This window comes from Rhinolophus sinicus, chromosome 1, assembly GCF_057876585.1.
Source record: "Rhinolophus sinicus isolate RSI-liver-muscle chromosome 1, RSI-T2T, whole genome shotgun sequence".
Taxonomy (NCBI): Eukaryota; Metazoa; Chordata; class Mammalia; order Chiroptera; family Rhinolophidae; genus Rhinolophus; species Rhinolophus sinicus.
In genome coordinates, this window is record NC_142501.1 from 46409042 (window position 1) to 46436994 (window position 27953).

A 27953-nucleotide genomic window follows, 5' to 3' on the forward strand; every position below is an offset into this window, starting at 1 on the left:
ATCTCACAACAGTCTTCTCTTAAGTAGGATAATAACGTTACCGTAAGTAATGTCTCAGTAACTTTAGAAATCAGTCCATAATTGAATTGAAAGTTGCCACAATTTTTAATTTAAGATCTCATTTTAATTTAGTTTTCTTCCAATTCTTCATTCTGCTCTTATCTGATAATTCATTCCCATAGAAACTGCACAATTATTATAAATCATTTACTGTATTTTGGTATACATAATAATTGTCTTCATATCATTTTGTTACTCTTAAAAATGGCATTCTGTACTGTCATGGTGCCCCTTCTAACTCTTACTTTTGCCAGATAGCTGAAAAGCAAGATAATAGCAAGTAACTTCTAATGGATTACATGTCAACAGACAGAAATCATAACAACTGATATTGCTCTATGTTCTCTGGGTTTGACCAATTCTGTATTTTCCAAAGAGCAAAATGCCTATCCAAAAGTGTCTCTTCTCTAGCATAACATGTTATCAGCCTATCTTGTAAAAATAGCTTCCTTGTTCTTTATGAGCTTTCAAATAACAACTTTTATTGTTTTTATCAAGTTTGGAATTTTAAAATAGTGTCAAGTTCACCTTGGTATCTCATATTTTCTGAACACATTTATTTATTCTACTAAGTGCATTTCTGATCCTAGATTAGGATGCAAAAAATATAAAGAGAAGAACAAAAATGAATGTTAACCTCAATAATACAAATAAATGTATTCAACTCTGTTTTGATCTGAAGTCGCTGGGTATTTCTACCCAGTAATCTTACAGAGTTACAGCTCAAATTCAGGGTACCTTAGGGAATTTCATATGATTATAGACCATAATAGCAATTCATGATAAATGACCAGAAAATCAGGGAAAAGAAAATATAAATAATGAAATTTCAAGTTCTTATAATAGAAGATTTAAAAACCATGGTTTTGTTAAAAGTACCAAATTATGCTATATAAACATACATGAATTAAAGAAGTGATTTAAGTGTGGTTTTTTTTTAATTTTGCCCAATATTACAATTTTCCTAATATATAGAATAATATTTTATAGTATGGGAAGGAAAATCATACTATTTAGCTCAATTGATGTCAGAGACTTATTACTCCGCAATGTCTTTATATGGGAAGAGTCCATGAAGTTCACTTAGGTGAGCCCATTTTCCTCAGTGTTCAACTCTTATAATGTTTTTCTCCTGATACTTAACTCTTTTGGAAGTGTTCAAGTTCACATTTTCTCATGTAAAAGATTTTATGATTTATGACCTATGATTCTCAATCAAGTGCATGAGACGACATAAAAAAATCACAAGTGAGTTGGTTTGAAGTATTATCTATGCATAGAGTGGGGAAAAAAATATTTATCTCTTCTTTGTCACCTCTCCATTCATCACGTCTTAGTCTTGGAATATAGTATTTCAGTATTAGGTCTTTTAGCATTTGATTAACAATCAGTAACTCTTAGGATCTCTATTCTTTGTTGGAAGTAGGGATGACTCAGAGCTGGGTTGGAACCCTGCCTCTTCTCACTGGAAACACTCATTGGCATACCTCGGTTTCATTACTGCTCTAGGAATTGACCCAAAGACTATAGCAAGTTAATTCTTTATCTGTGTTCATGAATATATGATCCCTGGCAGTGGATTGAAGCAAAACCGAGTTTCTAAGATGAAAACCCTTAACCAAACACTGATTACTTTAAAATATTTTGAGTTCAGCCACAGTCCTTGACTTGGGGATAAATTAAGTATATTTATTGTCTTTCCATTGTCTCTCAGTTGGCAAAGCATATTTTCATGTCCAGTCTGAATGAAAGGGTGTTAGAAAGGTGACAGGCCTGGTCTTGGCCACAACCAGCAGGACAGCTAGAGATTGGCTTCGTCCAGCAAGAAGGAAGACAGTGGCTTGCCTTTCAGCTCTTCCCCCAATGTTGCTATCAAGCCTACAACTTTCACTGACCAGGAATTCTTAATAGATAATTATGATCAGTGAATACACAAGGATATGCCCAAACTAATGATGCAAGGTGCTAATTTTTCTCATTTACCAAAAGATACTTGAGTGTAACTGGATCTGTTTTGCTGAACTATTTGTGCATATTTTTAACTTATTCCAAGTGCTTTCTTTGCTTACCTAATTACTTCAACCTAATTAGGCTCTATGTTACTACCTCATCTAAGCTTTCCTGAGATATTACAATTTTCCTAATGCATAAAATAATATTTTATAGTATGGGAAATGAAATCATACTATTTAGCATATTATTTAGCTCAATTGATGTCACAGTTTTATTATGCTGCAATGTCTTCATACGGGAAGAGTCCGTGAGGTTCACTTAGGTATGTCCATTTTCCTTAGTGTTCAACTCTTACAATGTTTTTCTCCTGGAACTTAACTCTATTGGAAGTGCTCAAGCTTGCATTTTCTCATGTAAAAGATTTTTGTAAGCTCCCTTTTGGCCTACTTCATTACTTGGCTTCACTTTACATGTTCTCATTTTTGAACTTGTTATTCTCTGTGGACAAGGTTTTTGACATCCATCTTCTCTTTAACAGTAAAAAATGTTATACATCCTGGAATTACTCATACCATAATCTACTCACGTTCCTTCCTTTTGCTACAGGAATTGCATGGGTAAACCAAAGACATTATATAACCATTGTTGTAATTTTTTTTCTTTTCAAGTAACTGCAAGTCTCATTTTCCTAATATCTCAATGGAACATATTTAGATTTCATCTCTTCTCTCTCTTTTTTAAAACTTTCTCACTGCCATCGTGTTTATTGTGAAATAAATGTCAAGCCCTAGCTATAAAGTCACAGCTATAAGTCATAGTTTTTTTTCTATATAAAAAAAGATGGAATAGATCTCTTCAGCCCAGATTACTTGAATACATTCTGTAACATTCTCTTTTTTAAGGTCTATGAAATTCACTAGAATATGTTCATGCTGTTAATGTTAAATGATTTCTTATTTATTCGGGGATTTATTATTTGTTTATTTACTTGGTAAAAGGCCATAAGGAAGGTGGAAATTTAGAGCATTGTGGCAAATGTTACTTTATCATCTATGTACACATTATGTATAAAAATATGGAATATAGCATCTTATTTTGAAACAAGTTTAAAAGCATATCAAATATCTGGCAAGCCACTCCAGGATCCCTACTGCTGTTGAACTACTCTAGTAAAATACCATCTTTCAAACAGAAAGAAGGCTCAGACGGTTCTTATTAGCCTCTATTATTAGCCTTTGCTAATTCTTCCCTTAGCTCCAAGGATTTAAAGGGCAAAGTCTGGAGCCTTTTCCATGTGTTTCAACTGATAGGTTTTGGTACTATACAAAAGCACACAGCTTTCTGGGAACAACACTCAGCTGACAGTGAGGAATTATCAATGATTAATTTAGGAAGCCCGTCCTAAGCATGTGGAAGTAGCTGTCGGATAATGGCAGGAAGTGCTGTGCATCCAGGTGATGGGTTTGCTTTGCATACCTAAGTTTCAGAAGATGGTGATGGAAGCTGGGGAAGGAGGGCTTGAAGGCATCTCTTACAGCATATTTTCAGTAAGGCCAGACATGTTACACACTTTGAAGAGTCAGACTGGGGGAGGAAGCAGTTTGGAACGAAAGTGTATATTCAGGGTAAGTAGAGGAAAGCAGCTATTAAGATTTTGTTTCTGTTATTTCACTGCTTTCTTTCATAATTCTTCCCTTTAACTCTCCTTTCCAGGTGCCCAAATGATCACATCCCCCTCCCCAGCGGTCAATTCCTGTGGAAGTAGAGATGGATGATGTGGCGATTGGACCTGGTGTCAGAATCCCAGAATCACACCATAGGAGGCCTTGTATGGCAGTTCAAGTTCTCCCTGAGAGAGGTTTCATAAGGGGAGCTCCTCCTGGGTTTCCCCCCAATTTGCTGCCACTCATCATCCCGCCTCCCTACACTCACCTGATTTCTGGATCGTGATTTGAGAAGCCTGGTTCTGTAGATACCTCAGTGATTTTCCTAAGGCCGTAGACACTGAGCTGGTGATTTTGTAATTGGCTGATTCAAAAGAACAGAAGTACGTCTATTTCAAATACATTTATTGAAGATAGATGTATTCGCGGGGCGATGAGGATTCAACGGAAAACCTCATGGACACAAATCCTGCTCTCCTGGAGCTTGTGTTTAGGTGGTTTTAAAAGTTATTTCTCTATATCCGTGCTGAACCCGTTATCAGCTCGGCTGGAAGACGGCTTGAAGTTCACTGTGCAGGCAAAGTGGAGCACAGTATTCCTAAGAGCTACTGTAAGCTGGCGTCAGCTCTCGGCGGATAAAATTGAAAGAATATAAGTTGCAGGGCAGCGAAGGAGTTGGGGTGGGGGTGGGGGCGAGTTATCACTTGAGGTGGCGTCTATTAGCGTCAATACGGTGGAGTCAGGGGACCTAGCTGTAGCCTGAAAACTTCAAGCCAAGCAAACTCTGAGATTACAAACCCTCACCCTCCTCCTCCTCCCCGCGGAGCAGCCAGGGCCTCAACGGGAGCGCTGTCCTAGGGGTACGTGGGGGAGACAAGGGGCTCGAAAATAGTGGACTCCGCCTTCCATCCCCTTCCCCTCATCCAGGCCATGGGCTTTGCCCTGGAGCGCTTCGCCGAAGCCGTAGACCCGGATTTCGAGTGCAAGCTGTGCGGCCAGGTGCTGGAGGAGCCCCTGTGCACGCCGTGCGGGCACGTCTTCTGCGCCAGCTGCCTGCTGCCCTGGGCGGCGCGGCGGCGCCGGTGCCCGCTGCAGTGCCAGCCCCTGGAGCCCAGCGAGCTGTACCGAGTGCTTCCTCTGCGCAGCCTCATCCGCAAACTGCGCGTCCAGTGTGACTACCGCGCCCGCGGCTGTGGCCTCTCGGTCCGGCTGCACAAGCTGCAGGCGCACGTCGAGCGTTGCGACTTCGATCCTGCTCGCTGCTGCCTCCGGGGCTGCATCTCCCAGCTGGGCGGCCGCGGTGGCCGAGACGTGCCCGCGCGGGGGGGCTGCGGAACGGCGCCCGGGGCCGTCCCGGGCGGGGGCGCGCGCGGGGGGCTGCCGGGCAGCTGCTGCGGGAGCGGGTGTGGACCCGGGCCTCGAGTCCTCTCCTGGAGGCGGCGCGAGAAGGCGCTGCGGGCGCAGCTCTGGGCGCTGCAAGGCGAGGTGCAGCTCACGGCCCGCAGGTACCAGGAGAAGTTCACCCAGTACATGGCTCACGTCCGAAACTTCGCCAGGGACCTGGGCGGCGGCCACGGCCTGGTAAGCGCAGAGGGATAGGGCACCCGGGGAATGAACGATTGGGGTGGAAAGAGGAACGGTTCTTTCTGGTACTTGACGATTCCTGTGGAAGGTGATACTCTTCCTTATTATGCAGTAGGAAGCATACACCCTTCTTTATCATACTTCACTATTGTCTTTCGAATGTATTAGTATTGCAATTAACAAGGGTTGTCCCCTCTCCAGTTGTATTAGGACTGGAAAGAGTTAAGCAATTTCAATTCCAACTTTTTCGTAAAGAAGGAGGAATTAGGAAAACTCATTTTCCCACTCAGACCCTTGCTCCCTGTCTTTCAGTCTCCTCTCCTCTCCTTTCTGCCTGCTTTTTGCACCTTTGGCTTGTTCCTGAAGCCAAAGAAAGCAAGCCAGGGAGCAGGGACCTCTCCGATCCTGCTTCCCCTCTCCCGCTGCACCAGCATCCCCTTGGCCTTGTCAACCCCACACCTTTGGCTCTGACTGACTTAGTTTCCCTGCCAAAGTCCCCATGTCATCCACCTTGTACTCAGTACAGGAGTTATCAGGGATATGAGGAACTAGGATAATCTCGAGTTGAGAGATTAAGAGATGGGATTTCACAGGCCTGCAGAGTTCTTTTCCTCACCCTGACTTTCCCTAAAGAATCCTTCCCTGCCTTTGGGTTTCATTATCGGTGGTGGTGGTGGTGGTGGTGGTGGTGGTGGTGGTGGTGGTGGTGGTGGTGTGTGTGTGAGATAGAGGGAGAGATAGAGGGAGAGATAGAGGGAGAGAGAGAGATATTTGGGGAACCCAGTCTGAGAGTACCCACATCCATCTGCGGTCAGAGGAGCCCCTGGGCAGCGGCTGTTTCCCTTCTTTGTCAAAGCTGCTGGCCCAGAGCTGAGCTCGTGGACTGCCCGCTTTCAGACCGAATAAACAAGCCTCTTTGCAGCACCCCGTGTGAAGAGGCTTGTTTATAAAGCTGTTACTTCTCTTCTGGAGGACTTCTGCACAGTGTTTGACATTGTTGGTCGCTGCCATGGTGAACAGCGATTTAGCAGAACTTGCACTCCATTCAAGGAGCTGTTTTCATTCTTCAGCGTCCTGGGGAGGAGCAACCAGGATGATTCCCATTTGGAACTGCCTCCAACTCAGGCATGGAGCTGAGAAGCTTCTGTCCTTGAACCTTAATAATAATAATAATAATAATAATAATAATAATTGAAATGTAAGGGACTACAATGTTTCTGATAAACGGAAGCACATTGTTTATTAAAAGACTGGATGGTATCTGTGATTGTTTTTCTATCCTATTTATATCCAGTTAAATTTACAAAATGAGAAGAGCCCGAGAGAAGCACAGAAATATACTCCGTGTTACCAATTCAGGTTTCAGGTCTTAGGGAAGCATTGGTTGATGGAAGCACCAACAGCTAGAATTATATGACAGAGAAGTCCATACAACAAGTCAAGCTATGGTTCTAGGCAGTGAGGAAAAACTGCCCATAATTTGCAGACTTAATTATTAGAAGGCTTCCCCGTGCTCCTGAGAAATGTTTTCCCACTACCAGTAGGGGCTGCTGTGTGCACTGCCTGGGAAAAAAAACTCCTAGGAAAAGGTGGTGATGATGGTAGTAGTGGTAATGATGCTTATGGAATTTTACCATTCAGAAGTAATTACCAAATATATAATTTCCTAGGATAGTTGATAATATCCATAGCCATATATAAAACTTGTCTAGTCTGGCACTCTTTCATATTATTTTAAAATTGGTCTTTACTAATGAGCAGGTTGTAGTTATGATTCTGATTTAACTCTTATTTGGCCATCAGGAGAGAAACACAACTTTACTTAGCACAAATCCTCTGTTTTGTAAACTCTTCAGGAGTTATGCAAAACCAAATAAGGACACTGTTTAAAATTAGGATTGCTGTAATCTGTCAGCTCCTGCATTACAATAGCCATTTAAGTATTATGGTTGAAAGAAATGTATAAATAGCTCATTAAGACTTTCCAAAGTGAAATTGTATATAAAATAATCCACAGATCCTTTAGCAATTCATTTTACTCCTCTGTAATACAGGGAAAGAATAAGGATACCTGTAGGATTAAACCAGAAATCTGTTTTAAATTATAGTGAAGTCAGAATTAGATGATAATTGCATTGGGATAAAAGCTGCATGTGTAAAAATGCAAAGCCATTTAGTTGAAAATGTTTATTTTTCTCACACTATTGTTTCCTTCAAATACATACTTTGAAAATAAATTTAGAAAGAAATTAACCTTCTCTCAAATTCAACTGTCCTTAATTTTAAGGTTTTCCTCTTTTCAAATGTTAATTTATTTACAGTAAAAGGAAGCTTTATTGTACTATTTTTTTCTTTTATATTTTTTGTCTAGTTACTTATTTTATTCCTTTTCTTCTAGGATGGAGAATATAAGCCATTCACCATAGTGTTAGAAAGAGAAAATGACACTTTGGGATTCAATATTATAGGAGGTCGACCAAATCAGGTAACCTACCTTATTAATGCAGAACTCACTCTTTGCTTATAAAATAATAGAAAACTTAGCTTTCATATGTGGATTCTGAGTAAGGAAACAAGTAGTTTAATCTTTAAAATCATGATTGTGATCAAATATCAGATTCCTTAATGCAATATTCCTTAATCCAGTAAATACCTATATATATATTCTTTTGAGAAAAACAAAACAACAACTAACAATCTTGTTTCTCTTTGCTTTCAAATAAAGAGAGTACATTTTTATCTACATTGTATAGCCCCGTTGGCAAATTTCTTAAGTAAGCCTATTTCACAATAATATGTATAGGCAATTTCTACTTGATAATGTTAGGTAATTATATTGCCTGCTGGTACCTCCTATTTATTATGTTAAATTGGTCAGTTTTCAAATGCTTACACAGACCAGAAAGTATATAATGTATGTTGAATGAATGAATGAATGAATGAACAGTTAAAATAAGTTTAAATATAGGATATTGTTTTCACAATTACATGGGACATGCCATATTACAAGATGATACCTAGTTGATTTTGGTTTCATTATATCCCCAAATCAAATCCTTTGTTAACTGAATGAATAACATTTTCTACATTGATGACAATTGTTTCCAAAACACATGGGTTATAAACTTATACCATACATTGTAGTTGCAAAGTTCTTTTACATCCTTTAAATACTACATTAGTTGAATTTTCACTATAACTAAAAAAAGGTGGTAGCGTTTTAAAAAATCATGTTCTTTAATTTTTCCCAATAAACCGTCATGACATTTTTTGCATCCTGTATTGCAGATGTTGCCCAAGGAAACTGTCTTAGAGTTGTTGGCCATATGCTCTGGTTAGGTCGGGATGGCAGTGACATATTTCCTCTTTGTGCTTAGTATTTCCAAAACCTAGCAACTAACGACTGCTGTATTTCTGTTTCTAGAACAGTCCCCTTTATTATGAAAAGATAGACATATTTTCATCATATCATTTTTGTTTCTTTTTTCCCCTAAGGAATATCATTATAAATGCTAGTTAGGTATCTGACATTTAGATGACTTTGGCTGTTTTTAAGAGCCTCTTAAAGTTCATGTTAAGGAAAGCTAATTAAGAAGAAATAATTTTATTATATGACATTGAAAATTATATGCTGTATTATTATAGGAGGATGGGCATTTTCCCTAAATAAGTTTTGCAAGATAATGGGTTTCCTTGAACTGGTTAAAATGTCCTATTTGTACCATATCGTCTCTATGTTTGAGGTTTAATCATTAGGCTCATTGCACCTGGAAATGTGTAACGATTAGCCTTGAATGGGTTCTGTTACAGTTTAGAGTTGGATCTTTTGGGATTTCACACTTGAGCAAGCTCCCAGTCTTCCTTGTGAATAGCAACAGTCAGAGCTATATTTCAAAATCTGTCAAATCATGAGGTTAAATTATATTTTCAAAACTATGACCCCATCTCAGACCAATTATATAGTGAGGCTGGATATGCTTTTTGTTTTCTTTCATTTATAACCCATTTTAATTGCAGCATCTCTTTAGAAGCGAGATGTTTTATAAATCATACTTAGGAGCCAGTTGTTATCACCTTGTACGTGCACTCTCCCCATAGCTTCTTATGTATACTCAAAAATGTGAGGTAAATAGATAATCTTGTCAAAAATGCTGAACTCATTCATTAAAGCTGCCATCTTGATTAATGACTGCTTGGTGTCAAGTGACTTAAAATTCAGTGTCAAATCCCCAGCTAAGAAAGAAAGTTGCACGTTTAGAGAGGATTGGCAGGCAATGTGATATTTACTAGATTGTCCTTTATCAAGCTTAAAATTTTGTTTTCATCTTCTTACTGTTAATTGTTATATTTTTAATTGGATAATCAGGAAGAAACATCGACAGAAGGAATTTATGTCTCAAAAATTTTGGAAAATGGACCTGCTGACAAAGCACATGGCCTGGAAATTCATGACAAAATCATTGAGGTAAGACAATAATAAAACACAAACATGATCCATGGAAGAAATATTTGGATATCTTAAATTTCCAAACTTACCGCTTTACCGTGGTGTGGTACTTATTAGAGTGTATATCTAACTAGGGAATATAGTATATATCTCACCTACATCAATTATTAGATATTGGGATGAAATAACAAATCACCTGAAGTTTCCAAGTGTGGTAATGAATTATCTCTGTTTTAATAAATTGTCTCTCTCCATAAACTATGAAGGTACTTATGCGATAATTAAGAGATTAAATTTTTTATAACATTTCAAAAATATGATAAATCTCTGTTGAAGGACACCATTGATGAGGAACTACCATCTTTAAACTTGTGATTAGTGTGCTACATGTAGAGATTGAAATAATTTATACAATGTCTTTTACCATTTCTTAGTTTAATATGGTTATCTAGTTCATGTCTTTTTTTAGGTGAAAAAAAGGAAGCAGCATTTTTTTTTTTTTCCTATCGCAAAAACGTGGTGGGAACTCTTCATTTTTTCTAGTGTACATTGTAGCTATATTGTTGTAATTGGGGTGGGCAAAGGAAATACAAGTTAGTGAAATTTGGGCTATGATAATGGAATTTTGTGTCACTGCCATTCATCAACTCAGTGCTTTTGAATTTTTAACTTGTTATGGTAGTGTTATTTAGTGTTCTAAAATGATTAGGTTACTTTTGTCAATGACATCATTTCCAATGTATTAGTAAAGGCATAAATAGAAATTTGGAAGGTGCATTTGATTCCACTATTCTTTTTGAAAAATTCTGTTTATTCTAGATTATATAATCACTAGTGATATCTTTCTACATGTTTATATAAACTATCTTGATGCAGACTGGTTTTCTTTTTTTTAAATTAAAGTTTATTGGGGTAGCAATTATTAGCAAAATTACATAGGTAAATGAGGGTAAAGGAGATCAGACTCGTTTTCTTTATTAAACTTTAAATAACATTTTAGATCTTCATTCATTACTCGTATATTTAAAAAGTTAAATTTTGAATAATTTCACCTAGGATAGGGGTAAACAATATAGAAGAGCTGATAGTTTTCTGTTTTGTAAAAAGAACTCTTAACATTTAGAAAGTCATTGACTAGGTACTTTGGGAAAGAGAGAAGAATTGCCTTTGCCTTTTTGGCTGAAAAACTGTGGTTTATATTTAAAGAGGTCTCTTGTGTCAAGATTTCTCCTTCCATTTGTATACCCAAGAAAGTACAGATCTACTTTCACTGATACTATCCAGTTGGTCGTGACACTTTGCCTAGTGGAAATATTTTTATGCTGCAGTTTCTAAAGTTTGAATTTTTCTATTTCTACTCATGTTTGTGCAGTGTGATTTAAAGGGCAACATATTTTTTTTTTAAATATTACTTTCTGCTTTATCTCTAAAGCATTTTGGTTTTTCCAGTTAAATGGAAAACGGATGCCTACATTTGATACTGTTATAAGGGCTGATAGAACTGAATACATATATTCAATTAGCGCAAATACATGTACACACAATAGAAATACATACTGGGGATTTAAAATTTAATTTATTCTAGCTGGGTACAATATTATGTATACTTCATTGATGTTGCATTAAAAAGAGGAAGAATAATATTTATATTGTAATATAGCACTTTTATTAAAAATTTATTGGTTTTGATAATGTAAAGAAGTAATTTTATAAAAACTGGTGGATAAATCAAGTGCATCTAGACATCTATCTAATACTGTTACTAATATATGTCAAAATAACCTTATTTAAGTCATGTGAGATAGAGATCAAAGAGATGAACCATGGAAATGTAAATCATAATTTATAACTAGCTGCAGTATTATTAGTTCACTCTGACGTGCATATACAAGTATTAGCAGTTAATGAAAAGAGCTTGAAATTTGCCTCAATGATAGAAATTTATCAATGTATCTTTTATGCCAGGGTATACTGGTAATATGCATATTTTTCTTATAGTTCTGTAATAGAGTCATGTGACCACATTTGCAGTTAAGAAATGAGTTAGATGACTTGCATGTTTCTGGAATGTTACCTGTTAAATAGCAAGAAATATTTTGTAAGGAAGATTATTAGAAATAAATCTCTCGTGTTTAGCTGTTCAGTGATGTCATCAGCTCTTTAAAGCAAATAAATATTTGTGTGATTTTACTTAATATATATATTCAAACAAGTGGCATGCTTATTCTTGTGCATGTATATGTGTGAAAGAGCCCTGTGTACCAATTAAGGTTAGCAATATTTGATGCTTGTCAGTTATTTTTGTTCATCTGCCATTATGGTACCATACAACTTTACACATTTTATAATAATGGGAAACTGATAAGAAACATAGTGATTAATTTAAAATGTACAGAGACAGAAAAACAGATTTTAAAATAAGGTAACTTCTTTTCCATTTTTTGTGCTCAATGATTTGTTTACTGAATGAATTTGATGGATTTTTTTTCCGTTTTTGAATTTCAAATGGCCATTCTGATTTAAACCTGGTGCAACAAATAAATTTGTTAGCAGTATAAAGTGCTCCAATAGTTCATATATTATGAAACTACCCATATGACCTACTGACACATTACTAAGCGCTTGAAATTCAAGTGATATGTCACTGAAATAAGAAATAGAAACTGTTAGACAATTTATTTTTATTGTAGTCAAGACATGCTAAAAATATTTTGACAAATTAATTGCTTAAAACACACATTACAACAGGTTTATGTATTGTTCTTGTAAAATAAAAAACAAAAACATTTCTTAAATCATTCAGTTGAAGGAGAAAGTAGGTTAAAGGTTTGGTTTTATTAATCAAAGAGATTTTACTAATTCTAATAATAACATTAGATATGACAAATTTGCTAAAGTTTAACAAAAGCTAACAGCTTCCAATATTTTTTTTTAAATATTCTGCATTCCACTCAAGCTGATAATGTAAATTCAAGGAGCATAAAAGAAAAAAGTCACAGTCATGAGGTAAATCTATGTCATATTTTTCACATAATACAAAGCAGATTCATTTTTGGAGTCAGTTTCCATGAGCAACCACACTTACCAGTTTCTAGCTGTTTACCCATGTACATTTATTAAAATATTTATGTGTGTAGATTCAGAAAAGAAATCAGCTGTGATATTTGAGTTACATCAGGTGTCACCGGAGATTGAAAAGGCAGAGGATATTGTCAAAGGCATTTTGAAACATCACAGAAGTTCATAGACCAAAAGTTCACCAGAGTGTACATCCAAATAAAAGCATCCTTTGCATGCTGTTTTTCACCTTTCAAGACTCAAAGGAACTACAGAAGATCCTTGATGCTATCCGAGGCTAGGCACAGTTCCTAAGAGGACAATACCATTACTGTGGTTATCCCATTAGGATGCCTGGTCAGTATGTGGGAGGGAGTTGAGAATCAAAGTTCACTGCTGCTGTCAGGCACTGTTCTTCTATTATTATTTCTGTGCTGTTGATAGCAGGTCATAAACTCATAACCCTAGAGTGGAAAAGTGAATAGAGGGTGGATAGTTATTCATACTTTGTTCACAGTTTCTTCTCCCCACCCCTCCCCCCAGCTCCTAGCCAGTGCTGTGTGACAGGAAAGTCAACCCTTCTCTCAGCTTCTGGACACTGGGGAGTGGGGGTGGAGGTCTGTGAAGTCTATGAGAAGAACAATTTGGAGCAGAAAGCAGACTTTTCATTAGTGTGCATATTAAAATCTGTTTATTTACTTTGAAATTATGCTACATGATGAAATGTAGCATACAAGACATTTTCATTTACTTTAGAAACAGTGCCCACGTTGAACAATGTTAGTGTAGCACTTTCTAGAAAGTGCTGAGTTTAGTACTAGTAAAAAGAACTTTACAAATGCAATGTCGCAACAAGAACTCCGCTATTGCAGACTGCCAACTACATTTTCTTTTTTTCTGTAATGTTAGACCTTCTGTATTTTCTGTCACTGCTCTCTGCACTGCTAAAGTAAAAATCGTTGGTGGTTATAATCTCTATTTGCCTAAGGCTCTGCACAATTTGGTTACAGCTGTTAACGCAGGAAATTTAAATGCAGGTCGGAGCTGAACATTTAGGAATGCTGTCGAAGCAGATCTACAATGTGCTATCTCTGTATGTGCCGGATGGCACAGTGTACCTTACTGCTTCATCAGCCATGCTAATTCATGTAAGCATAAGAAGCATTTGCATGTTTTGTAGGTCAACTTGTAATTCGGGTGGACAATTCGTTTTGGATTTTTTTGACAAAGTGCTGTTTAATTCGATCATATCACTCAACTCTTCAATAAAATATCATCGTCCGTCCACATTTTTGAAGTGTGTTTTAACTGTTCAAATAACATTGATTGATTGTCTGAAAGAATTAAGAAAGAACTAAAAGCATTCGTGTTAGTGCAAGTAAAGAATTACATTGTAATGAGATTTGCAATCATGATTCAATGTTACGAAAATTGAATGTAATTTTAACATTATGATATAGCTATCATTTAGTAATTGTATATTTTTATGTATCCTAAAAAGTACTGTGGTGCAGTGGGAAGAGCATGCGTACTGAAATCAAGGACATTTGGCTAGAATTCCTGTCCCTACTCTTAAAACTTGTGTGGCCTTGAGCAAGCCAGCTGTGCCTCAGTTTCTGTGCCATTCATAATTACTGTGTACACAAAGTGTGGGGCACAGGGCAGGTTCTTGGAACCCCTCGGGATGTGTCTCAGTCAGTTTATGCAAGTAGTTTGTTCTCCAGAGCACAGAGACAATAGCAGGGTGGGTATTTTCCTTTGCTTTTGGTGATTCCCACTTCCATAAACACCACAGTTTGGATGAGTAAATGTAGGAAGTTTTAACTTGCACAGATTCATATATTCATATGGGCACTCGTGCAAAAAAAGGGCTGTGGGAAAAAAACGTTGTAATTATACACTCATTATTTAATTCAGTTATTCAACAAGTATTTACTAGTGGACTATATGTGCCAGATGGCGGACTCTGTGTTATGGAAATAGAGATCAAATAAGATCCATTCTCTGCCCTCAAGTAGCTCATAGCATAGAGGTCTGTTTCCTGCCTATACAAGGCAAAGCAGGCTTTTGTGTAAAGCTGTTTCTTTAATTGTTCCAAACATAAAAGGGCATCACCATTTGTCTGGTGGAATGATACTATAAGTTTGATCCAGTTTCCCTGTTCTACCAGGAGTAGTTCAATTAATTCTGAGAAATCATGGCAAGGATTGGTAAAATAGTAGAACCTGTGTACGTAAGATAGCGCCATGGTTTTGGGAAGGAGCACATGCTTTGAAATTGGGTCTTGGCCTTGCATCTGTACTGGGTTATTTTGGAAAGATTTCTTATTTTCAATTTCTTCCCTGTAACTATGAGGGCAAGAATAGCTAGTTCCTCGATCTTCTATCTAAGATGATCAGAGTGTTTGCCACTCCACTGGGTTTCCATTATTAATAAATATAATTTTATTTTAGCTTACCAAAGAGGCTGAAAAGTTCTTTACACCATTTACCTTGAGTGTGTTAACCACTGTTTTATCTTTTTTAAATTTGTGAAGATATGATCTTGAACTTGAGTTTGATCTTTTTTTTTTTTTTGAATGCTAATCTTCTGAGAAAGGAAACAGAGTTACCACATCTGATTTTGCAGTTTACACACTGTGTAGTTGCATGTACTGTCTGCATGTAGTCTTCCTGTCAGAAGATTCAGCTGGGGTTCCTATTCTCCTCATTATTCTGTGCTGCAAAATCTCATCAGAGCGCCTATAAATTTATTATTTTTTTCAATTTATGTGACTTTTTTTATTAAGGCATAATTGGCACGCAACATTATATTAGTTTCAGGTGTGTACCACATAATGATTTGATATTTGTATATATTGTGGAATGATCACTACAAAAAGTCTAGTTGACATTGTCATCATACATCATTACAGAATTTTTGGTCTTGTGATGAGAACTTTAAGATCTATTCTCTTAGCAACTTTCAAATACAAAATAGAGTAGTATTAACTGGAGTCGCCATGTTGTACATTATATCCCCTGACTTATTTTATATTGGACGTTTGTACCTTTTGACTTCCTTTGCCCATTTGGCCCAGTCCCCACTACCCCGCCACTGGCAACCACCAATCTTTTCTCTGTATGTAGGAGTTGGTTTTGATTTGTTTTCTAGATTCTACACGCAAGTGGATAATAATGTATTTTCTTTTTTGTCAGGCTTATTTCACTTAACATAATGCCCTCAGGGTCCATCCATGCTGTTGCAAATGGCAAGATTTCATTCATTTTTTATGGCTGAGTAATATTCCCCTGTGTATATATACACCATATTTTCTTTATTCATCTGACAGTGGACATTTAGGTTGTTTCCATATCTTGACTATTATAAATAATGTGCCATGGGAGTTTATATATCTTTTCGAGTTAGGGTTTTCATTTTCTTCAGATAAATACGCAGAGGTGGAATTGCTGGATCATATGGAAGTTTTATTTTTAATTTTTTGAGGAGCCACCCTACTGATCTCCTTAGTGACTGCATCAATTTATATTCCCACCAACAGTGCACAAGGCTTTCCTTTTATCCACACCCTCTCCAATATTTGTAATCTCTTGTCTTTTTTAATAATAGCCTTTCTAACACGTGTGAAGTGATATCTCATTGTGGTTTCAATATTCATTTATCTGGTAATTAGTGATTTTGAGCTTCTTTACATATACCTGTTACAGGCCATCTGTATGGCTTCTTTGGCAAAATGTCTATGCAGATCCTCTGCCCATTTTTTAATAGGATTGGGAGTTTGTCTTTGCTATTGAGTTGTATGAATTATTTACATATTTTGAGTATTAGCCCCTTATCAGGTAACCGGTTTGAAAATATTTTTTTTTAATTTTAGTTTTTGTTTTATTAATGATTTGGTTTGCTGGGCAGAAGCTTTTAGTTTAATGCAGTACCACTTATTTGTTTTTGCTTTTGTTGCCTTTGCTTTTCGTGTCAAATTCAAAAAATCTTTGCCAAGACCTATGTCAGGGAGCTTACAGCCTATGTTTTCTTCTAGGAGTTTTACTAGTTCTTTATTAGTTTCTTCTAGGTCTTACATTCAGGTCTTTAGTCCATTTTGAGTTGATTTTTGTGAGTGGTGTATGATAGGGGTCCAGTTTCATTCTTCTGCGTGTGGCTGTCCAATTTTCCCACCACCATTTATTGAAGAGACTGTCTTTTCCACATTGTGTATTATTGGTTTCTTTGTTGTAAATTAACTGACCATATATTCATGAGTGGGTTGATTTGTGGGCTTTCTATTGTGTTTCATTGATCAATGTGTCTGTTTTTATGCCAATACCAAACTGTTTTGATTACTATGACTTTGTAATATAGTTTGAAATAAGGGATTGTGGTGTTTCCAGCTTTGTTCCTCTTTCTCAACATTGCTTTGGCTAGTTGGGGTCTTTTGTGTTTCCATTCAAATTGTATGAATATTTTTTTCTATTTCTGCAAACAATGTCACTGGAACTTCTATAGAGATTGCACTGAATTTGTAGATTGATTTGGGTAGTTTGAACCTTTTAACAATATTAACTCTTTTGATCCATGAGCATGAAACATCTTACTATTTATCTGTGTCTTCTTCGATTTATTTTATCAATGTCCTTTAGTTTTTAGTCTACAGGTCTTTCACCTGTTTTGTTTTGTTTTGATGCATTTATATATGGAATTGTTTTCTTATTCTAACAGTTCTTTTGGTGGAGCCTTTAGAGATCATATATATATATATGATCATGTTATCTGTAGATAGTGACAGTTTTTACATGTACTTCTTTTCCAATTTTGATGTCTTTTACTTCTTTTTCTTGCCCAATTGCTCTGGCTGGGGCTTTCAATACTATGTTGAATAAAAGTGGCGACAGTGGGCGTCTTATGCTTTTTCCTGATCTTAGAGGAAAAGCTTTAAGATTTTAACTATTGAATATGATTTCAGCTGTGGGTTTGCATGTGTGGCCTTTATTATGTTGAGGTACATTCCCTCTATACCCACTTTGTTGAAAGTTTTTAGCATAAATGGATGTTGAATTTTGTCAAATGCTTTTTCTGCAACTATTGAAATGATCATATGATTTTGTCCTTCACTTTGTTAATTGATTGATTTGTCAGTGTTGAACCATTGTTGTACCCCTGGAATAAATACCAGTTGGCTATGGTTCACGATCCTTTTAATGTATTTTTGAATTCAATTTGCTAATATTTTGTTGAGGATTTTTACATCTGTGTTTATAAGGGGTATCAGCCTGTTATTTTCTTTTCTTCTGGTGTCTTTGTCTGGTTTTAGTATCAGGGTAATGCTGACCTCATAAAATGAATTTGGAAATGTTTCCTCATCTTCTGTTTTCTGGAATAATTTGAGTAGGATCGATATTAATTCTTTGAATATTTGGTAGAATTCATCAGTGAAGCCATCTGGTATTGGACTTTTTCTTTGCTGAGAATCTCCTTATTCATAATTGATCTGTTCAGACTTTCTGTTTCTCCATGTTTAAGTCTTGGAATGTTGTATGTTTCTAGGCATTTATTCATTTCTTTTAGGTCATCCAATTTAATTTATTGGCGTATACTGTTTGTAGTTGTCTCTTGTAATCCTTTGTATTTCTGTGCTAGCCGCTGTAATGTCTTCCTTTCATTTCTGTTTATTTGAACTCTCTCTCTCTCTCTCTCTCTCTCTCTCTCTCTCTCTCTCTCTCTCAAGCTAGCTAAGGGTTTGTCAATTTTGTTTGTATGTTCATAGAAACAGCTCTTGGTTTCATTGATCTTTTCCATTGTTTTTGGTCTATATTTCATTAATATGTGCTCTGATCTTTATTAAAAATTTCCTTCCTTGCACTAACTTTGGGCTTCATTTTTTCTTCTTTTTCTAGTTTCTTGAAGTGCAAAGGTAGATTGTTTAAGATTTTTCTTGTTTCTTGAGAAAGGCATCTATCACAATGAATGGAAACTTTAGAACTTTTGCTGCATCTCGTATGTTTTAGTAGGTTGTATTTCCGTTTTCATTTGTCTCAAGATATTTTTTTTATTTCTCTTTTGATTTCTTCATTAACCCATTGGTTGTTGAGTAGCATGTAGTTTAACTCTACATATGTGTGAATTTCCATGTTATTTATTTGGTTTTTTAATTGATTTCTAGCTTCCATACCACTGTGGTCTGAAATGATGCTTGATATGACCTTAATCTTCTTGAATCTGTTAGGACTGGTTTTTGGCCTAACATAAGTTGTATCCTAGAGAATGTTCCATGTGCACTTGAGAAGAATGTGGACTCTGTTTCTTTTGGATGCAGTGTTCTGCATTTATATATACCTGTTAAGTCCATCTAGTCTAATATGTTGTTTAAGGTTCATACTGATTTTCTGTCTGAATGATTTATCCATGGTTGTAAGTCGAGTATTATGTCACCTACTATTATTGTATTGCTGTCTATTTTCTCTCTTAAATCTGGTTAATATTTGCTTTATATATTTAGATACTAAGTTTATTTCATCTGATATAAGTATAGCTACTCCATCTTTCTTTTGGTTTCAATTTCCATGGAATATCTTTTTCCATCCCTTCACTTTCAGTGTTTGTGGCCTTATGTCTGAAGTGAGTCTTTTGTAGGCAGTATATAGATTAGTCTCTGTGTGTGTGTGTGTGTGTGTGTGTGTGTGTGTGTGTTTAAATCCATTTAGCCTTTTGAGTAGAGAATTTAGTCCTTTTAAATTTAAAGTAATTATTTATAGGTATGCGCTTATTTGCAATTTATTAATTGTTTCTGTCTGTTTTGTAGCTTATCTGTTCCTTTTTCTTTTGCTCTCTTCTGCTGTGGTTTGATGACTTTCTTCAGTGGTATCTTAGATTCCCTTCACATTATCTTTTGTGTATCTACTATAGGTTTTGCTTTGTGGTTACCATGAGGCTTACATATAACACCTTATGTTTATAACAATCTATTTTAATTTTATAACAACTTAAATTTGAACACATTCTAAAGCTCTACATTTTTACTCTCACCACCCTACGTTTTGTTTTTGATGTCACGTTTTACATCTTATCCTTTTTATCTTGTAACTAATTGTACTTTCAGTTTTTACTACATTTGTCTTTTAACATTCACACTAGCTTTTTAAGTGATTAATCTACCTTTACTATATGTTTACCTTATCAGTGAGATTTATATTGCTGTATGTTTTCTTGTTACTAATTGGCACCCTTTCTTTTCAGCTTAAAAAAGTCCCTTTAACATTTCTTGTATCCCTGGTTTAGTGGTGATGAACTCTTTTAGCTTTTGCTTATCTGGAAAAGTCTATCTCTCCTTCAAGCCTGAATGACAACTTTGCCATGTAGAATATTCTTGGTTGAAAGTTCTTTTTTCCCAAGCTCTTTGAGTATATCATGCTATTCCCTTCTGTACTGTAGTTTCTGGTGAAAAATCTGCCTGTGGTTTTATCGGGGTTCCCTTATATTTAACAAGTTGTTTCCTGTCTCTGCTTTTAAGATTCTCTCCTTGTCTTTAATTGTTGCCTTTGCAATTAAAATGTGTCTTAGTGTAGGTCTCTTTAGGATCATCTATTTTTGAACTTTGTGGGCTTCCTAGATCTGGATGACTATTCTTTCTCCAGGTTAGGGAAGTTTTCAACTGTTATTTCTTCAGGTAAACATTCTGCCTCTTCTTCTTTCTCTTCTCCCTTTGCGACTCCTATAATGCAAGTGTTATTCCAGTTGATGTTGTCCCATCAGTCTTGTAAGCTAGCTTCACTTTTTTTTTTTTCCTTTTGCTACTCTGATTTGGTGAGTTCTTCTGATCTCTTCAAGTTCATTGATTCTTTCTTATGCTTCATCTAATATGATGTTGAACCCCACTATTGTATTTTTTTTCAGATTTTTCAGTTCAGTTATTGTATTCCTCAGTTTGTTGTCTTATATTTTCTGTCTTTGTTGAAGTTTTTACCATGTTCACATATTCTTCTTCTGAGTTTGGTAAGCATCTTTATGACCATTCGTTAGAACTCTTTATCAGGTAAATTACTTATCTCTGTTTCATTACTTTTTTTTCATGAGGTTTTTACTTGTTTCTTTATTTGTAACATAGTCTTTTATTTCTTTAGTTTTCCTGACCCTCTGTGTTGGTTTCTATTCATTAGATGAAAAGCCACTTTTCCCAGTTATGATGGGTTGGCTTAGTATAGGAGATGAACCTTATCATTCAACCCTGCCCTAGCTCCTAGTTGTATCTCAAACACTTGTGACTGTCCAAATAGCCTATTTTATATTTAATAACTCCCAGTATTTGAAGGTGTGTCAAAACCTGTCTGTATCCCAAGGGGGGGGGGAGATATTTTAATCAGAACCTAGATTCAGGCATATTGGAAGCCAGATCATCATGTAGCAGCTTTGAGAGTTTGCAAATATGCTGTCCTGTGGGACAGCAAGTGTAATCACTGCTGAGCACCAGAGCAACGAGATCTAGAGGTCTTCCCTGGGTGACAATTGTGAAAATCAGTGTATGTGTTTCTTTCTGGGAGATACTGGCAAGCTATCGTATGGCCGAGGGACAGCACAAAGATGGTACTCCCCTGTCCTAAGAGCTCTTCCATAGCCTCTGGATGTGTTTCAAACCTGAAGTCTGCCCCTAGGGCCAAAGCCCTAGGACAAGGAAACAGGCTTCTTTCACAGAAAGGCTGGAGATGTGTTTCAGTCTGCTCTCTGTGCAGTGCCCTTGTGTGTGAGGAGAGGCAGGGGAGTAGCTTGCCAAGAACTATCTCTTGGATTATTACAGTCCCATGGGACCCAGGAGCAGAAGCCCACCTGGCCTCCAGAACCAAGTGATCAAGGGACATACGCTGCATAGCAGTTACAGAAACCAAGTCACGAGATGTAAAATCAGGGCACCAGATGTGTGTAAAAACTCCCCTCCAGGAGATACTGGCACTTTGGAGTGTGGAAGAGGACGAGTGAGAAGATGACACCCACTGTCTGGAGTGAAGCAGAGGAGGGGTGCAAAGATGGCAACCTCTAGAAGAAAAAAAGGGGGGGAAATGTGTATGTATATATACACATATATATGTGTATATGTGTATGTATATATGTGTATGTATATATGTACACATATATATGTATGTATATATATACACATATATGTGTGTATATATATGTATGTGTATACACACACACACACACACACACACACACATACATATATACTGTGTTTCCCCGAAAATAAGACCTAGCCAGATAATCAGCTCTAATGCGTCTTTTGGAGCAAAAATTAATATAAGACCCAGTATTATATTATATTATATTATATTATATTATATTTTATATTACATTGCATTATGTTATAAAGACCCTTATATTTTACTTATAGTAAAATAAGACCGGGTCTTATATTAATTTTTGCTCCAAAAGACACGTTAGAGCTGATTGTCCAGCTAGGTCTTATTTTCAGGGAAACACAGTGTTTGTGTGTGTGTGTGTGTGTGTGTGTGTGTGTCTGTGTCTGTGTCTGTGTGTCTGTGTGTATAGAAAAGAAAGAAAACAGATAAAAATAAAAAAAGAAAGAGAGAAATACGGTGCCCACTGGCTTCAGTAAGGCAGAGGAAGAGCAGAGAAAATCATACTTGCCTGCTGGAACATAAAGATAGCACTGCCAGAACGGGAAGAAAAAAAAAGATGGTGCCTGCCAGCTTTAGCGAAGCAGAGCAGGAAGATGGCACCCATCCACCTTCCTCCCTAGCCCTTTCCTCCCTGGTCCCTCCCCCTCAGACTAATACTTTAAAATTAGCAAATATGTCTCTTTCACATAAAGTCTAGGCACTATTCAAAGGGCTGCTTCTGTGCTAGGCTGTGGGGTGTGCGAGTCTGCACACCAGCCCTTTAAGAGACATTTCTCAGTTTGCCACAGTCCTACAGGTGTCAGGAGGGTGAGCTACTTCAGTCTTCAAAGCCAAAAATTTTGGGTCTAGTCTCTCAGTTGCCCAAGCAGGAGTACAAATCCTTTGCTGCTCTGGGAGAAGCTCCGGGTTTTGATTTCTCTCCCAATGATGGCTCACCTCACCAGGGTGGGATTTCTGGCAAGAATGTGTTTCAGCTTTTCCTACCCACTTCGATGTGCTTCCCCTTTCATTTGCCTGATGTGAAAGGGTTTTTATTTATTTGTTTGTTTTGTTTTTTAAGAGGAAATCATTCCATATGTAGCTATAGATTTGCTGTGTCTGTGGGAAAAGGTGAAGTTAAGATCTTCCTACATTGACATCTTGAAGTGGAACCTTCCTGTAACAGAATTGAGATTTACTTTAAAATGAAACTCAGAGTTGATTTTAGGTAAAATTTCAAAGTAAGCAGTATCTTTTACTCTCCTTTTTACCGTCAATCATCATAGCCATCTGGCATCTTCTTTCTCACATTTTTTATTTTTTTTATTTTTCGGCAGCATTTGTCTTTAGGAAAAAATATCTTTAAAGTCACTTATACCAATAGATATTTGAATAATAAAAGTTTGTCTCAACCTGGGAATCTGAACTTTAACTGGGGATGATGCCTTAATGATTCTCAAGCTTTTATCATTTTCACCATGACTAACACAGTACTGTCTTGAGTAAACTTTTCTTTTGCCCAGTTTCTCACATTTGCAACTCGACTTGCCTACCCTCTGTCAATGTTGTCATTTTTTTTTTTCTTCTTCTTTGGTTAAGGTCCTCCATTAGCATTCCACTGTCAGTAGAGGAAATTTATTAGTGAAGCAAAAATGGACCTTCAAAACCTTTATTCTCTCTCTCTTTTCTTTTTTCTAGTTTCCCCATCAGACCCTCTACTACAGTAATGGAAAACTCCCCTTTTCTTATCTTCATTCTTCTCTACCTTTGCTTTTTACCTGGTATTCTTGCCCTACCCCCACCCACACATCTGTTCTCTAACTGGCAGGTTCCCGAGTAGCTTCAAAAATCCTCCACTCCCTGAGAGCCCTTCAAACCCACCAAGGGGGGGATTATTCTCTTCTGTATTCCCAGTTGATCTTTGTACTGCTCACTTTCATAGCACTTTTCCTATGCTATGCTGTGTATTTGTTCTTTGGTGTTCTCCTACAAATGTATAGGTTTCTTAAAGGGGTTTAGAATTTTATTGAACTTAATAAGCCCTCCTCACCCTTCCTGCTCTTAGCATGGTGCTAGGCAAACTGCAAGCATTCTGTTAATTTTCTTTGACTGATGGAATAAGTGAATGGATAGATCTTGAGCTCAAAATTTTAGGCATTATGATCTAGATACAAGGGTTTTTCAGGTGCCAGGTGGGCAGTCACTGAAGGCTATCCCTATTACGTCCTGTTCCTATTCTTTGCATCATTATCACAAGGTCATTAAGAAGTTGAAAGACTTAACTATTTAAGTTTCAAAATCTCTAAGATCTAGCAATAATAGATTGAAGCAATTGCATTTCTCTGGAGTGTTTCTTCTAACCTGTAAATAAGAAAGAACCCAAGTCTACAGCACAATGTTTCCAATACTGTTTATGCAAATTCTTGAATTGGATCTGAAGACATGTGTGTTCCCCTTCATCCTGATGCATATTTTTCATTATTGAACTTGAACACTGGTAAAGCAGACTGAATTCATATGCTTGCCTGCAAAGCAGATTTGTAGAAAATGTCACTGGATGGAACATGGAATTGAACAAAACATGATTAACCACAGAGGAACTGAAAAGATGAAAAATGTTTTCAATGTTTCCAGTTTCCAAGCCTTGTAAATGGTTTGGTGAAAAGACAGAGTTAGAACCTTCCTAGAGCACTGAGGAGTGGCCATGGAGACTCTTTGAAGTTCTCATCATGAGGATTGCTTGGAATAATTAACAGTAGCCCCAGCTGTGAGGCCTTCTGAGGAAATTTAAGGAATAACTCACTAAACTTTTTGCTTGGAACTTTTTAAGGCAAGTTTAAGAAGTTCATGTTTTCGTGGGATACATGCTGTTGTATATCTAGTAGATTCTAGTGTTTCTAAAGAGATGAAGAAAAAATTCTCCAACATTTTTTAAAATGTTCTTCCCACTCCCTTGAGAAAGCATCACAAAGTGGAAAAGGGCAGCCGAAAAGTGGGTGGATTTGGTGTCTGATATTCTTCATTCTATGAATTATTGTAACCGTATCACAGTTCAGTGGCTCTATGGACAATACCTTTAATCAGTTTCCCTCCTCTTTTAAAAAGAGTTAATAGTGTTCTTAAGAAGAAGCTTATCACTCCTTTTATAATCAGCATCTTGGATAATTCATTATTATCTCCAAATTAAAAATAATGCCCCAAAGAATAGACATTATTCATTATATGTTTTAAAATATTTTAAACAGTTCTATATTACTGTGTTTCCCCAAAAATAAGACCAGGTCTTATATGAACTTTTGCTCCAAAAGACACATTAGGGCTTATGTTCAGGGGATGTCATCCTGAAAAATCACGCTAGGGCTTATTTTCCAGTTATGTCTTATTTTCAGGGAAACACGGTACCGTAAAAGGTATGAGAATAAACCTTCAACTCATAAGGTTAGATGAGCAATTGACTGTGCTGTTTACTTTATGGGGAAATAATTATTTTTTATAATATAGATTAGGAAAAATTTAGCACTGAATAGCTAGAAAAATATATAGTATTAAAATAAACTTTAAGGTATTTTTTATGTAAAGCAATTTGATATTTTACCCATATAATGTATCACAGTGAAGTAACAGGAAGCAATACATTTACCTTATAAATTCATAGTTAGAAAAGAAATCATTAGTTGATAATGTTAATCATATAAAAGATAATCTGTTTTCTGAGTTTGGCGTTTTGTTGTTGTTGTTCCACAAGTAAGTGATACCACACAGTATTTATCTTTGTTTGGCTTATTTTGTGTAGCATAATGCTCTCACAGTTTCATCCACGTTGTCTCACATGGCAGGATTTCTTTCTTTCTCACAGCTGAATAATATTCCTGTGCGTGTGTGTGTGTGTGTGTGTGTGTGTGTGTGTGTATGTGTGTGTGTATATCTTTATATCTATGTCTTTATCTATATCTAGCTATCTAGATAGATATAGATATATAGATAGATACAGATATATCACATTTTCTTTATCCATTCATTCATTGATGGACACTTATATTGTTTCCATATCTTGGCTATTGTGAATAGTGTGGAAATGAGCATGGGAGTACAGATATCTCTTTGATATCCTGTTTGCATTTCCATTGGGTATATACCCAGAAGTAGGATTATTGGATCATATGGTAATTTTATTTTTAGTTTTTTTGAGGAACTTCCATATTATTTTTTGTAGTGGCTGCACCAATTTACACTCCTTCCAAAAGTATACAAGGATTTCTTTATCTCCACTTCCTCACCTACATTTGTTACTTCTGTTTGATAATAGCCATTCTAACAGGTGTGAAGTGATATTTCATTGTGGTTTTGATTTACATTTCCCTGATGATTAATAATATTGTGTACTTTTTCATGTACCTGTTGGCTATTTGAATGTCTTCTTTGGAAAAAAAAAAATGTCTCTTTAGTTCCTCTGCCCATTTCTTAATCATATTGTTTGCTTTTTATTTGTCATTGAGTTGTATAAGTTCTTTGTATATTTTGGTGTTAACCTCTTTTCATATATATCATTTGTAAATACGTTCTCTAATTCCATAGGTTGTCTTTTCATTTTTTGATGGTTTCCTTTGCCAAGCAGAAGCTCTTTAGTTTGATGTAGTCCCACCTGCTTATTTTTGGTTTTGTTGCCTTTGCATTTGCTGTAAAGTCCAAAAAATCATTGCCAAGAATAATGTCAAGGAGCATACCTCCTATTTTTTTTAAACTTGGAATTTTGTAGATTTAGGTCTTACATTCAAATATTTAACCATGTTTGAACTGATTTTTGTGAGTGGTATGTGATAGGGAACCAGTTTCATTCTTTTGCATGTGACGCTCCTGTTTTCCCAGCACCATATATTGAAGAGAGCATCTTTGCCCCATTGTATATTCTTGGTTCCTTTGTCATAAATTCATAGACCACATATGCATGTGTGGGTTTATTTCTGAGCTCTTCATTCTGTTCCATTGATTTATTTATCTGTTTTTATTCCTATACCATACTGTTTTGATTACTATAGCTTTATAATATCATTTGAAATCAAAGTGTGATGCCTCTAGCTTAGCTCTTCTTTCTCAACATTGCTTTGGCTATTGAAAGGTCTTTGCTGGTTACATGCAAATTTTAGGATTGATTTTTATATTTCTGTCAAAAATGCCATTGGAATTTTGAGAGGAAATGAATCAAATCTCTAGATAGTTTTATGTAGTATGGACATTTTAACAATATAAATTCTTCCAAGTCATAATCTCAGAATATCCTTTCATTTATTTGTGTCTTCATCCATTTCTTTTATCAGTGTACATACATTTCACCTCCTTCATTAAATTTATTCCTAGGTATTTTATTCTTTTTGATGCAATTGTAAATAGGATTGTTTTCTTAATTTCTCTTTGTGATAGTTTTTGTATAGAAATGCAACTGATATTGTATAGTGATTTGGGGTTGAGGGAGATGTTGATAGAAAGATACAAACTTTCATCTACAAATTGAATAAAGTCTGAGGATCTAAAGTGAACCATAATGACTATAGTTGATAACACTGCATTAGATCATTGAAATTTGCTAAGACAGTAGAACTTAAATTTCCCCACCAGTTAAATAAATAAATAAGTTGATGGATGTGTTAATTAAGCAGATTGTGAGAATCTTTTCACAATGTGTACATGTATCGAATCACCACAGTGTACACTTTAAGTATCTTACTATTTTATTGGTCAGTTATACTTCCAAAAAGCTGAAAAAAACATGATTACTCTTCACAGTGAAATTTACTGCGCACAGGACTTAGTAAGTAAATAAACATACATTTAAATGACAATAAGCTTTTGTTGCTGGAGCTAGAAAGACCTGTTAGTGGTTGCACATATATCAAGTCTTTTAGAATCAAGATAGGAAGATAGGTGTACAATAAAAACCTAAAATGAAAGAACGCATGATGGAAGACTGGCACAGAGATACTCCCAAAAAGACTTCCCTGGTATTATGGTGGCCTGGAGCTTGAAGAATAAAATGGTACTTGAAAGGGCCTTTCAAGGAGATATGAGAAATGGATTAGGAGGGAAGAGAGGATG

The 27953-nt window shown here is 36.2% G+C and overlaps 1 protein-coding gene across 1 annotated transcript in view; it reads left to right on the forward strand.

Moving 5' to 3' along the window:
• The first annotated feature begins 4132 nt into the window (after positions 1 to 4132).
• PDZRN4 (PDZ domain containing ring finger 4) overlaps positions 4133 to 27953 on the forward strand; it is a 346709-nt gene continuing 322888 nt past the window's right edge. The window contains exons 1-3 of the mRNA XM_019756349.3: positions 4133 to 5258; positions 7660 to 7746; positions 9628 to 9726. Coding sequence (XP_019611908.3) covers positions 4608 to 5258; positions 7660 to 7746; positions 9628 to 9726 — 837 coding nt within the window. The 5' untranslated portion in view covers positions 4133 to 4607. The remainder of the gene's footprint in view (positions 5259 to 7659; positions 7747 to 9627; positions 9727 to 27953) is intronic.